This window comes from Panthera uncia, chromosome B1 (genome assembly GCF_023721935.1).
Source record: "Panthera uncia isolate 11264 chromosome B1, Puncia_PCG_1.0, whole genome shotgun sequence".
Classification (NCBI taxonomy): Eukaryota; Metazoa; Chordata; class Mammalia; order Carnivora; family Felidae; genus Panthera; species Panthera uncia.
Genome location: NC_064811.1, coordinates 92,245,731 through 92,259,601, shown reverse-complemented (window position 1 = coordinate 92,259,601; position 13,871 = coordinate 92,245,731). Strand labels below are relative to the sequence as shown.

The 13,871-nt window shown below is 47.1% G+C and overlaps 1 protein-coding gene and 1 long non-coding RNA gene across 2 annotated transcripts; one reads left to right on the top strand and one right to left on the bottom strand.

The window, feature by feature from the left end:
* Positions 1-6,714: 6,714 nt before the first annotated feature.
* Positions 6,715-9,758, bottom strand: LOC125923033 (uncharacterized). Its single transcript, XR_007457864.1, has 3 exons — positions 9,575-9,758; positions 8,189-8,358; positions 6,715-7,104 (listed from the first exon to the last, which is right to left on the bottom strand). It is a non-coding gene; the product is annotated as an uncharacterized LOC125923033 (long non-coding RNA).
* Positions 9,759-10,347: 589 nt separating this feature from the next.
* Positions 10,348-12,130, top strand: NEUROG2 (neurogenin 2). The gene is made up of 2 exons (XM_049632645.1): positions 10,348-10,688; positions 11,080-12,130. Exon 2 carries the CDS (start codon positions 11,081-11,083, stop codon positions 11,897-11,899), a length of 819 nt encoding a protein of 272 aa, XP_049488602.1. The 5' UTR covers positions 10,348-10,688; position 11,080; the 3' UTR covers positions 11,900-12,130.
* The last annotated feature ends 1,741 nt before the right edge of the window (positions 12,131-13,871 follow it).

Sequence of the window (13,871 nt, the reverse complement as noted above, 5' to 3'; positions counted from 1 at the left end):
GTTTAACGACAATGCAATGTCACATTTCGGCAAAATCCTCAACAGGAGGCAAAAGCAAATGTCCTTGGATAGGTTCCTTGTTAAAGCTGCACAAAAAGAAAAAGATTCCACTTTGCCAAAAGATAGCAGTGATTCCATTAGTGATAGTGAAAGTCGTCCTACACAATAACCCTTCTGTCTCTGTCTCCTTCACACCAGCCACAAAGGTTTTCAAAGATAAGTACAGGTTAATTTGTGTATTTTTCTTTATATTTTGCATTTTAAAAATTATTTGGTATTATATTACAGTATTGTAATCATTTTTTATATGAATATTTTTGGGTTGTGGAATGAATCATCTGAGTTTCCATTATTTCTTACGGGGAAATTCACTTTGATACACAAGTGCTTCGGATTACAAGCGTGTTTCCTGAACGACTTATGATGACAAACCAAGGTTTTACTGTATTTTAATAAGACACTACTCCTTGGTTAGCTTATTTTGAACAAAAGAATTGTTTCCAAGCATCACCATGGGGGTAGGTAAGCACTGTTTATGCCTATTTTGTGAGACACTGTGCCAAAGGAATATTCGGAGAGAAAACCAAATACCATGTGATTTTTCGGGAGCAGCCAGCCATTTATTCTCAGGAACAATGCACTTCGTCATAAAACAACTTCCTTTAAGCCTTCCAATGACTTGTTTTCTGAGAAACTGTTGATCTCAAATCCAATGTAGCCCAAATAATTTGAAGTATAAGGATAAAAGGTGATCAGATTCATGCAAAAAATAAACTGTATTTTCCTCCAATTTTTAGGGGCATATTAGATTCAGTGCAGCTGGGAAATTTAAAAAAGTTTTCTTTTTCAGAAATTTCTTAACAGACATTTACCATAAAAAAACTTTAGAAAATATCTCTTGATTTTTCTGCTTAATACTGTGAAATTATTCTTTTCCTTTCACCAAGAGAAAATGAACTCTCAAATCCTCAAAAATAAAAAAACCTTGGAGAAAAAGAGAATTTGCTGAGAAGAATGCCATTATCCTCTGGCAAATCCTTTCCTTTCTCTTATTCTCAGTCCTGCTGCCTCATACACAGACAATAACACAACATAGTTTCAGTGTGATGATTGGTGCTATAAAAATGCAAAGTTAAATAGAAACCCACAGTAGTCTCCTTCAGGGTAAAGATGGCTTCTGTCAATAAAGCCAAAGCCCTAATAGCATCAGAAAGCAAAATTCAGAATTAAACAATTTCTGGATCCTGACTGGTTTTTAAATAGAAGTTTTAAATGCCGTATTTTCAAGCACAGAATGTAAGAGGAGGAAAGTTTTTAATCACTACTAAGAACAGGTCAAGAAGAAGTACATTTAAGGAAGATTAGACACAAAGAATTTTCTGTTAACAAGTGCCATTTAAAAGGGGGATATATTCCTTCGATACATGGTTAAAAAATCTTTCTTTAGATATCCATCAAAACACTATCTGTGATGAGATCTCATCTCTTTGGGAAAATTATATGTGATTTACCCAGAATATAGAAAACAATAGCATCAAGGAGATTTCCTTTCCCTATCCAACCCCAAGAATTGTGATTTACAAAAATATTGAAATTAGCACTGAATGTTTCCTATACAACAATGTTTACACTGTGGTTCAAGAGCAAGTTTTAAATGTTGGTTTTCAAGTTACAGAAGCCAATATCAATCAATATCAATCAACCAAAGATGGATCAATCGATCCATCTGTGTGATCCTTAATTTTAACCGTGAAGGAGTTCTATGATCTAACTCACCCCGGTTCAGGCATCTCTGATCTGAAATTTACCCCCAATCTTTGAGAAACACTACAAAAGACAAAGGTGAACCCCAGAAGGTCATTAGCTTTTAAATAATAATGTCTGATTATAAATGTCCCCAAATTTACCTGGCAAACACAAAGAAGAAAATTTCAATTACCACTACCCAATGGCAAAAAAAAAAAAAAAAAAAAAAAAAAAAAAAACCACTATGAATATTTTTCTTTCCAGGATGTATGTGTTTTTATGTCCCTGCAATCTTTCAAGTATACATATTGTCTACAAACTGGAGTCATACTAAGAATTACATCATGATTTTAAAGGTGAAATATCTGCCAAAAATATTTTAAAGTTTGCATGACATTTTGTTATTGTGGTAATACTATAACTTATTATTAGTCAGACTCTACATTGGTAAATATGGTCAAACTTAAAAGAATCACAGGTGAAGTGCTAAAATTGTAAGTCCTTAAGTTATCTTTGACAATTGGGAAAGCCCAATTTGCCTGACAAAGTTAAAGACAAGTACATTCTAGTGGGGAAGAAATGAAAATGGGTAGCAGAAATTGGAATTTGAGCCTCTGAATCCAAGGGATGAAGCTTAAGGCAATTGGCACTGTGTGCCTCATAGCCCCCTCTCCCAACATACATGATATCCAGCTAAAATGTGTATCGAATATCAATTTGGAGGATAAAAACATATACTAGGGGAACCGCAAGCAATCTGAGAAGGAGTCTGGAAAGTGGCTCTTTGTGTGTCAGGAGAAACATTCATCTACACCCTTTATATAATATACAGATATAGTGTATGCTCAGTAAGTGCATATGAAGTCCTTTCAACAGTCTGGAATTCAGGCCTTTTCCTTAGTCTACTGCATCTTGGCGTCACTTCTAGCTGGTGAATAGAGAAATCCTCAAAACAAAAGTCTTGGGGCCTAGGCCCCCTTGTTCTCAAACTTGGCCGCCATCAGAATCGCTGGGGGAGGTGCCTTGTATGTTTACTTCGGCTCCGAGGCGCACACACACTACGGACGCTTTGGAGTCTGATGGTTAGAAGTGGCCGGGTGCCATGCGTTTGTAAAACAAGTCCAGGTGAAGGCACCAGAGGGTACCACCGGAGGAACTGCGAAGTGACGGACAGCCCAAAGTCCTGTTTGCAGCCGGCGGACCCCGGGCCCCGCCGTGGTCCGCCCGTAGTCCCGCCAGGGGGCGCCAGGACCTCGCCGCGCGCCCAGCTCCCCTGGACCCTCTGCGCTTAACTCTAGGTGTGACCGGAAGGGAGCCTGACCCCGGGGGTGCGGCCGGCGGTAGGGGGCGCCTCTTCCAAACCCATCAGCCGCTCGCGTCCCCTCGGATGTAGCCCTCGCGTGAGATCTTGTTTTGTGTTTTGTTTTAAAAGCCTTCTCCGTCCCGGTACTGCTTGAAGGCGTAAATGAGAGACGGTGGGAGGGGTGGGAGGGGGAAACGGAGAAAAGAGGCGCTGGGGGACTGAATGCCTTCTTTAAATTACTGCTGACACCTCGGTTCCAGGCCCCTAAAATCTCAATCAACAATCCATTAGAACTCAACAGGAGTAAAACGAAATCCTCGTTTAAGTGTATTTATCCGATCTCCTTTCTCTCTTTCAAATGCAAAATCCATTTCAGCATATGCCCCCTTCTTTCTCTGGCCTTTCTCTCAAGACTGGCAGCCCATACCACTCTTGTAAATATGAAAGATGCTAATCATATGACATATCACGTCTCCGTCGGAGCCGGAATAAAGCCTTCAGATTTGGGATCATTGCCTCCAGACAACAGCTTCATCAGCCGGAAAGTTGGTTTTTTTCTCCTTTCCTTCAACTCTCAATCCCTTCTTTGTCTGGAGGAAAATGCAGCCGACTCGAGCCACCCAGGCCATATGGTTCACTCTGTATTTTCTTAGTTGAATTCTGTATTGTTTCTGTGACTTGCGAAGTTTTTTTGGAAATGCGTATAAAGACATAGACGAGCTACTTGTGCAGGGAGCGCTGCCCGGGCGCGCCGCGGCCGCCCCCTCCCGGCCTGGAGACCCGGCCGTCGCCGCTCCGCGGAGTGCGGTGTCAGCGATGGCATTAGCACACTGACGTGACCAACCACCGAGCCGGCCGCAGCTGTCTGGTTCGCTCGAGGTGCGTACTCTGCGCCTTGCACGGCGCCTGGCACACAGTAGGCGCTCGAGGAGACTCGGGGGCAATGAAAGAATGAATACATCAGCGACAAGGGTCGACCCGGAATGTTTTGGGTTCTAAAATGTACTTTGGGTCTCTCAAAAGAAAACGTAGTCTTGCTCTCTCTTGACGCTATAACACTGTCTTATCGTCCACACAACACACGTTTTCCTGATTTCTGCAACTCTCTCTCTTTTCTTGCCTACTTATTTGAATGCAAGCTTTATGGGAGTAGAAATCGTGTCTGTCTTGCGCGTCGCATTGTTCCCAGGGGTTGGTACAGTGCTTGGCACACATAGGGTACTCATTAAGTGTATTTTGAACGTAGGAAGGAGGGATGATTGAATGAATGAGTTAAAGCGGTAAACGGATCCTCCTATTCCCCAAAGATACGATTAAAGAAACTTCTCTCCTAAAGATTCGAATTTATTTAGTGCAATCTCACCCTTTTCAAAAATCTATATCAGCAACAATGAAAAATACATTTATCTCCAGAAGAGAATTCGGTGTTTGGGGGGTTCTGTTTTTTTCTTTAGTGGGGAAAGCAGAGGGGAAAATCAGCTTTCAGATCTTTATCCATCGCTCTGAATAAGTTTTGTGTTTTCCAGGTTCGGTACTGTCCGGGCGAGGGAGCAGGCTGCCAAATTTCCTTTCTCTCAGTCTAACTCCTTATACAAACCCAAAGGGCCCTTTCACCAAATCATTAAATTCTACAGAGGTGGTCAAGCTCGCACTGCTTTTCATGAAACGGAGAAAGAAAAGGGTCCTTGAAGTTTAGAAGATGCCCAAGGAAAACTCCTTGAATGACATCAAAAGAATGAGTTTCCATAGCTGTTGAAGCACGAGGGCCGTGTATCCGCACAAAGGGGGACCGGGGCACCGGGACGGGCCCAACGCTCTGTCCCAGGACAATTGGGTCACTGAAATAGGGAATTAATTACCATTGGAGAGTGGGCAGCCCATTCACCACTGGCTGAGTTTTATTAAACGCCAATATAAATAACAAAACAACTCTTGTGGCTGCACTATTCCTACACGCCAAAGGAAGGATTATGCTGGGGATTAACATCTTAAAGTCTATGAGACTTTCTGACTCAAGGCTCGGAGCTGGTAATCGTGTTTGTCTCCTGGTTCAGCGATTAGTGCTCTCTTTCTTGCACTTTCCCCTGGATAGCCAATGTCCCTTTTTGCAGGCACGGAGGGTTAGGGTGGGGGAGCCTTCTTTCACTAGTGGGCCCCCAGGTCCCCATTCACGCGCCGGCTGTTCTTTTCCTCTTACCTGAAGAAAACAATCAGAAAGCTGGCGTGGATTGGCAAAATCTTCTAACAGGGATTTCTTTCCTTCTTGGGAAAGCAAAGGGGCACTTGAGTCTTTTAAGGAGTGAGGAGAAGCCTGTAGGGCACTGCCTTTCCAGAGCTGATGGGGACAGGGTTAGGGTCCGGGCGGAAGAAAGGGAGCCTCCCCTCCCTTGCCGGGCAGATCTCGCCGCCTTCAAGACGACCTCGTGCGTCAAGATGGGTTCCCTGAATATTTGGCTTGAGGGACCAAAGCACTTTGTGCGGGCCTGGAGCGAGGATCTCGGGAATGGGGCTCCGACAGGGAGTAGGGTGGGGTCGGGTGGGGAGATGGTCTACCCTTCCCTGGATCTCCTCCCGTCGATTTCTCCGCGACTACCAGTTTATGGAAGAGGGGGGCGGGGGCGCTGGCGCGGTGAAGCTCCTAGCTTGCACCTCTCCAGTACGAGGGTGATGCCCAGTCCTCCCCGGACAGGATCCGAGGGGAAAGCCGGGGAAGACTGGGAAATCCATAAAGGGGTCCAGGACGAAAGTGGGGCGTGATTTCACATAGTTTTGTTTTTTCTTTTTTTTCCCCTGTGGGCTTCCTTGGCTCCCCGGAAGGGGACCGCCAATATACCCGAGCTCACACTAGCTGCCAGCGCTTGTCGTCACAAATAACGAACTCTGACAGCGCGAGGAGTCCTCGGCGAGGAAAGCTAACCTTTTCCAGCCCGGCCTCCCCGGCCCTGGAAACGGCGTTTGCAGCCCCCAGTGAAGAACTAACCATTTTCAGGATTGGCTAACTTTTTCTCTCCATCTTTACGCCTTTCTCAGCGCTCCCTCGGGGGATTAGGACATTAGGCTATAAAATCCCTTTGGCAGGCACGGCACCCTATCCTTTTAGCAGGGTGTAGATGCTCCCTCTCCTTGCAGGCAGGGTGGCTTACTGGGAATTGGGGGACAGGCTCGCTGGGCAGGCAAATTTTTCCTCCTGCACTCTGGGAAAAGAGCCCTCCCTCGCGGCCTCCCCGCCCACCCTCACCCCCGCATTCACCTGCAGCAGCGTGAGTTTGGGGAGGAGACCATTTGCCCTCTTTGGCCACTTGTGAGGTCGAAGTGTGGATGGGATGTAGCCTATGGCCCCACAGCAACACCTACCCTAAACTTTAGGGCTTTTGGGTCGCCTCAAAGTTCAAGCTTCTTAGAGGCAACAAAGACTTTCTAAAGATCTCCACCCTCTCACCCCTCCCCTTACTTCACTTTTCTCTCCCTACACGATTCGACCCCCTTTCTTTCGAAGGCTTAGGGACGAGTTTAAATCATTGTGCTCCCATCTCTTGATAACTGCCTGCTTTGAGCTTTTGTTCTCTTAAAGTAGGATTGCACACTGAAAGAAGGGCTGAAGATGAACAGTTTGACCCTTCAGGACAGTTCACGCAGTGGACAGGAGCGGCCCGCGGTCACCGTCCTCACTGATGCTATTCACGCGCTCCCCTCCCCCTTCGCATAACATTTCAGCCTCGTTTCATCTGGACAATCTTTTAGACCACACAAGTGCCTCTTGAATTTATTTAAGTTAAAAGAGTGCTAGAAGAGTCCAGCTAAGGATATTTGGCGTCGGTCACGTCTTCGCACATCTGAGTACAAATTAAAATTTCTTTCTTTCAGCAAAACTGAGCAAAATGCTGAACAAAAAGAATTCTGCAACTGAGTGTGAATGGTTGGTTTCTGGACTTTCACTAGTGTTGTTAGACTGTTCTTGGAGTTGTTTCTTTTCTTTTCTTTTTAAAAATAATATTCTTCATAGTGGGAAATATTTCCAGAAGTGCTCTATTACTGAGTGACGATTCTCTTGAAAGCTATAACACAAACATACAACCAAAATTCTTAGAATTCCAAGATGATATAAAGGGTGATTTTTAAAAACTCTGTACTTTGCACAGTAATCTAAGATACACCACTGCATACACCCAAAGAAGCCCTTATTTTAAAGATAAAATTCTATGAACTCCATGATATCCTTATATTTATAAAGATTAGAAGCTGATTTACGTCTATGTTTGAAACCTTAAGTTTCTCCGCAGAATTTTCCCTTTTGAAGGAAATTTCTGGAATCCAAAATGTGCAGTTTACCCTCATGATATTTTATCTTTACTAAATATCTGCACAGAACATGCTTAAATATGTATTATTAACTTCTTACGGTGTAGAAAGTTTGGATTTTGACAAGAGAAAGCATGCACCCCTTCGGTGCATCATAAAAACATAAAACCTGGGAGAACATAAAAGCTGGGAAGTCAGACACCCAAATGCTGTTAACAATCAACTAAAGAAATCCATTGTGTGTTTCACTAGCACTAAGCATTAGACCCAGTTTGATCTCTGTGTAGAGTTATACAAGATTTACCAGATTTTCCTTTAAGCTTCTTAACTGGATTCTGATTCTGTTCTTCACCCAAATATATTTTATCGTATCGACCCAGCACTTTCTAGCCAAACCAAAATTTTACAACAACCTGTCCAAAGGGTACGTTTCTACTGATACCGGGATAAACCTTCCTTTGCTTTCTGTTACATTAACCAGTTGGCTTGTCATTCTTTGCGGGCAACTCCTACATGAGATGTATCTATCTAAAGACTGACACTCCGTGCGTGGTTCCTCCCATCATCCCAGTATTTCTTTTTAGCAGTCTTTGATCGTTTCCTCAGAACCCAGCATTCTCATCCTCTGTTTCACTCAAATTAACACAAAAATCTTGCATCCGCTGCAGTGTTCCTGTGTTCCTTCAATCTTGACCCGCTAGCCATGACTTTGAAGGCTTTCTTTTAGAGGGACTGCGAAGAGTATTCACTTGTTTGGTATCGGTGAGCATCACCTGCAAAATAATGTTAAGATATACATGCAACCATAGTAAAGCACTTCTGGTAACTTTTACTACTGACCTATCTTCTGCTTGATCAAACTCTTTTATGAAGTTCTGATTCTGTAGGCTCATGATCCAGAATCAGAGACCCGAAGAAGTGTGAGAGAGGCAGATGCTGTATTCTGGAGACTGAAAGTGTCTTTCTTCTTTATAAATGTTTGCACTGCTAACACATGAAATCAAGCTGTTCTGAAAAGATTGAGGGGGCATCTGGAGAAATAATGGTTTTAAGCGTAGGGAACTTGCTTTCCAAGGGGAAGAGAGGCGAAACACAAATATCAATGAGCAAAGTGAAAATTGTGGCAGTTTTCAAATCATTTCAAGACAGAAGGGAGTCTGGAGGTTGGAGGGCTGCAGTGGGCAAAAGTCTCTTTCACGGGATTCTAATTTTCATTTTCTTTACTTTGCACCTTCCAATCCTGCTGTTACTCCATGCAGAAAACATAAAACAAATTGAAACCATGCCAAAACACTAACAACCGCTTTCATCATGCCCTTCTCTGAAATAAATTTGTTTCCAATTCCTACAACCTGAGTGACACAGAGACCTGCAGACAAGAATCTTTTCTCTCTTGTCACTTTTCAACTTCCACCGTTCCAAATACACCTTGCTTAAACTGAATTTGCAAAAGGGAACTCAAGGGACTCCTCTCCTATCTACCGCAGTCCAGATTCTTGTCAGCTACTCTGGCACGGTCTAACGCTCCATCCGGCACACACACTTCTAGGGACTCTGGTTCGGTCTCTAAGAAAAGTCAGTCAAGGCGACAAGAGGGTGGGCGTGAGCGTGGGGGAGGAGGAGAGAGGGAGGGCTGACGAGCAATTCAGAACAAGTTCCCTCCGAAGTCCAGTAGCCCTCGGCTCTATTTTTCCGTTGAAAAGCGCCGAGTATCGGGAGGACGGGCCCCTTGTCCCTACAACGCCCCCCAGCGCGGAGCAGAGGTCACGGAAATGTCAGCTCAGCCCAGGCGCTCACAGGCGCTGCAGGTCGGCCGCTCCTCCCACTCCGCTGGCTGCCACCCTTGCAAGGAAGCCACCTTGTTGTCTGGCTCTGCCGTAAAGCGGGGTTAAACCCCAAAACAAAACAAACAAAACAAAGCAAATGAACAGACACAACCTGTGTCGGTTCCCGGAGACTCCGTTTGTCACCGGCAAAATGAGGAGGGTTTTAGCTTTAACCTGTGAGTGCGTTTATTCTCACATCCTCTAAAAGCCCATCTACCGCTCCCGCACTGGATCTCCCCTTCTAGGAGACGCCTCGATGAATCTTCCAACGTCCTCTTCCTTCACCCTTCTACGCCATTCTCTCTGGAACCTAAACACGTTTGCCCACCATGTGCCCACAACTCGCCACCCACACCCCACTCCTCCCGTGACCAAATGAATGCGTTTTAAAACAATTTACTATTTGGTACAGCTCCTAAGAGGCTTTGCCAAGAGACGCCGGGTAGCACCAGAGGGTTGCTGCTTTCCCCGAGATTCTGACCCCCATTAACTAATTCCTCGGAGCTCAACGTCCGGGAGCTGAGAGGCCGGGCAGCGCCTGGTGCGGTGCGCGAGCGCGCGCCGGAGCTGGGGGTGGGGTGCGGCCGCAAGGACGGGGGCGGGGGGAGGTAGCCTCCGTCTCCCCAACGGCCCCCGGCGCCCCGGCCCCTAATGAGCTGCTGAAAGGGAGCGGGCTCCGGTGCGCGTGGCTCGCAGGCCTCCCGGAGTCCGGGGCGCCCTGATTGGCCAGCTGCGCCTCGCGACCTCCATTCATTAATAAATTAGCGGCACGCTCCAGCCGAGCGCGAGCCACCAATCACAATGGGCAGCGGCGGCGACAACAGCCGCAGCTTGAGCTGAAGCTGCCACCGCGGCTTCAGCCGCTCCGACCGCAGCCTCGAGCTCCAACAGGAGCTTTAGAACCATTTTATGCTGATTAGATAAAGGGGGAAAAGAGAGGCGGGGGGCGATGGGAGGAGGAGGATGGATGGCAGGGCCAGGGAGGGGGGAAGTGGGTGAAGAAAGAGAAAGAAATGAATGATGATAATGCAATGAAAAGAATAAGCCGGGGGAGGGAAAAGCGGGGGAGAAGGGGGGCCTGCACAGGGGGGAGGAGGAGGCGGCGGCAGGAGTTGGGGGGGAGGTGGGGGCCCCGGGGGCAGATCTGATTGTTTTCTTGGTGGTATATAAGGGGTTTTAAGGAGAGTCGTGTGCCAGACACGCAGCCACTGAACCACAAGCAGCTTCGCTTTAACTGGAGTGCCCGGGAGTCGCGTGCCAGGAGCCGCACGGCCGAGGACTGACTGACAGACAGACACGCACCACCACCACAACACACGAGACCCGGGCGGATCGCCGCGGCCTCCGGGGCTCTTGGCAAACTCGCCAGTCGGAGAGGTCCCCCGCGGAGCCGCGCCAGATCCGCCGCTTTCACGCTAAGAGAAGGACGCAGCGCTGCGCTCCCGGCAGCGCGGAGAATCGCAGCACACGCCAAAGTAATAGCTTCGCCGAGACGCGCTGAGAGAGCGAACTACGTAAGTATCCGCCGGTGTCTTCCAACTTGGAAGGGTGTTTCCGGCACTCTTTTCCGGCACTCTGTTCCACCACGTCCGAGCACCCTTTGCAGGCACAGAATCTTTGTCCCAGGGGCTGCTGTCTCTTTCCGGGCGGGAACACAGCCGCGAGGTCAACCAGCCGAGGGCGGGACCCTGTTGGCTGGCAGCGGGGACACAACGAGGGGCTCTCCTGAGCTTGGAGAGCACTGGCGGGGTCTCTTCCCTAACTACGTTCCTCCTTGGCGCCGCCCTTCCGAACCAGTCCTCGTGGGTGCGCGCAGGAGTACTTCCCGCTGGCACCAAGAACGTGCCTCTGCTCCTGTATTTACATCTCGTTTGGTTCTTTCTTCCTCCCCGCTCTCCCCGGTAGGATGTTTGTCAAATCCGAGACCTTGGAGTTGAAGGAGGAAGAGGACGTGCTGGTCCTGCTCGGCTCGGCCTCCCCCGCCTCGGCTGCCCTCACCCCACTGTCGTCCAGCGCCGACGAGGAGGAAGAGGAGGAGCTGGGCGCGTCGGGAGGGGCGCGACGGCAGCTTGGGGCCGAGGCCGGGCCCGGGGGGCTGGGCGGCCCGTCGGCCGGAGCTGAGGGCTGCCGGCCAGCGCGGCTGCTGGGTCTGGTGCATGAATGCAAGCGGCGCCCCTCCAGGGCGCGGGCCGTTTCCCGCGGCGCCAAGACAGCCGAGACCGTGCAGCGCATCAAGAAGACCCGTAGACTGAAGGCCAACAACCGTGAGCGCAACCGCATGCACAACCTCAATGCGGCGCTGGACGCGTTGCGCGAGGTACTCCCCACGTTCCCGGAGGACGCCAAGCTTACCAAGATCGAGACCCTGCGCTTTGCCCACAATTATATCTGGGCGCTTACCGAGACCCTTCGCCTGGCGGACCACTGCGGGGGTGGCGGCGGAGGCCTGCCGGGGGCGCTCTTTTCCGAGACCGTGTTGCTGAGTCCGGGAAGCGCTAGCGCCTCCCTGAGCAGCAGCGGAGACAGTCCGTCGCCTGCCTCCACCTGGAGCTGCACCAACAGCCCGGCGCCGTCCTCCTCGGCGTCTTCCAACTCCACCTCCCCCTACAGCTGCACTTTATCTCCTGCCAGCCCGGCTGGTTCTGACATGGACTATTGGCAGCCCCCACCTCCCGACAAGCACCGCTACGCACCTCACCTCCCCATAGTCAGGGACTGTATCTAGAACTGCCATCCTTGCTACCCGCGCCAGGCCTTAGTGGGTTCCCTTTCCTGTCCTGGACCAAGCCCTCCCACCCCTCTCCTGTCCCCACTTCTATGCCCTGGAAACCATCTCATTTCGCAGGGCAGATGTAGCCGTTCTGACTCCTGGGTTGTTTGCTGCATTCCTTGGCCAAGGGTTTCCTTCCGTCAGACGGTCTCTAATTTATTGAAGGTGTGATGGAGCTTATTGTCAAAGAGGATGGTAGAGTTGGGGGGGGGGAGGGCGTTTCTTAAGGCTAAAAAGATGCTGGGAAGCAAAGAAGGTGGCCAGTCTAAAGAGTTTGCAGAGTGGACTGACGCTCCTCCCCCTCTCTGTAACACCAGAGGGACCCGGCGCAGTGCGTGTGAATCTCCCAGGGGGAATGCAACTGGTTCCTCTGATCTCTTCACCTTTGCTTCTACATAGAGATGTTAATGTCGAGTAGAAAGAAATGTATCTTAGCATCTGAATGATTTTACCGGTAATAATATTATCCACAGATTTGCAATGGCTGGCATCTGCTTTATTCCCATTGCTGTCTGCGGGCTGTGGGAATTTCACCTGTCAAACCAAACTTTCCCTCTCTGATGTGCACTTTGTTCTGTTTCCCAGATTCGTCACAATGCCTATTGTCCCGTCCTTCTCTTTCCTTTTTCTTCTCCATTTTGCCATCTGTCTCTTATGATTTATAAGGGGGAAAAAAGTTGTTTTGTTAGAGGGCCAGGTTAGAAGTCATTGTATAATTTGTAGGCTTTGTAATGATTGAATGCAAGCGTGGAAATTTAGGCTGAACTCTCTATCAAAAGGAAAAATGTGGAGGAAAAGGGAAAAATCAGGAGGGAGGATTGCTTCATGCATTATTTATCTCGACCTTTTAGGGGAGAAGGAACTCCCCCAGTCTTTCAAGAGATTAAAAATAAATCAACAGACTGAAAACCTAAGCAGACACGGAGCATTATCAGGATCAGCCACACACGTGTTCCCTTCTATTTATTATAAAGAAATTTTTCATGGGAAAAGTATGTATTTTTTGTATATTCTACAGAGTTTATTCTAGTATGTATTTACATCCTGAACAAAAAAATTGTTCTTGTGATTAAACTATAAATAAAATATATAATTTTCATAATTTCTGTGTGTTGTAACTTTTGCCTGCTTATGTGGTTTTTAGAAGAATGTGTTGTGTCTTTGTGAAATTCTCCTTATAGCAAACTGAGTCCTTGTATTTTTCATCAGGGTTTGTGTGAGGAATTTCACTGACATATAAGGTCTAAGAAATCACAAGAAGCTGAATCATATTTGAGACACTAACATGGACATCAGAGTGTTGCTCTGCATACAACCAAAATTTGATTTTTAAGAAATCAATTTCTGAGCATACGAGATCAGTAAAAAAGGGGTGGGGTGGGGATTAAAAGATAATTAAATCACGGTAAGTTCCAAAGTTCAGAAACCTTGATTTAAAAAGAGATAGTGAAGTTGAAATTTCTTGTTAGAATGTGTAAAAATATGGTGCCTACACTTTGAGTCTCAATTATTATCTGTAAATTGTAGGAATTAGACAATGACTTCTAAGCAAGGCCCCCTTCCAGTTCTAGCATTTGTATTGTATTTATAATTCATTATCAGAAGCTGATTTTGTATTAGCTGCTTTAACAAGCTTGTTGGTTTGAAAAGCAAACTCCTGGAGAAAAAAATACTCAGAGTGAGCTGGGATAAAATTGTATCTAAGGGAAATAGCTCAGCTTTCATTTTTTGTTAGAATAATTACATAGCCAAAACTTCTTCAAAGAGAAAGCAAAAATGGTTTCTTAATCTCCAAAGCACAAAACTCTATAACTTGCACTTCAATCTCCAAAGCAGAAATGAATAGCACCATGGGTCAAAGATGACCAAGTGGGATGAGCACTGGGTGTTGTATGGAAACCAATTTGACAATAAATTATTAAAAAAA

Coding starts and splice junctions, on each gene's coding strand:
- NEUROG2 (XM_049632645.1), top strand. CDS start 11,081: ATGTTTGTCAAATCCGAGACCTTGGAGTTGAAGGAGGAAGAGGACGTG.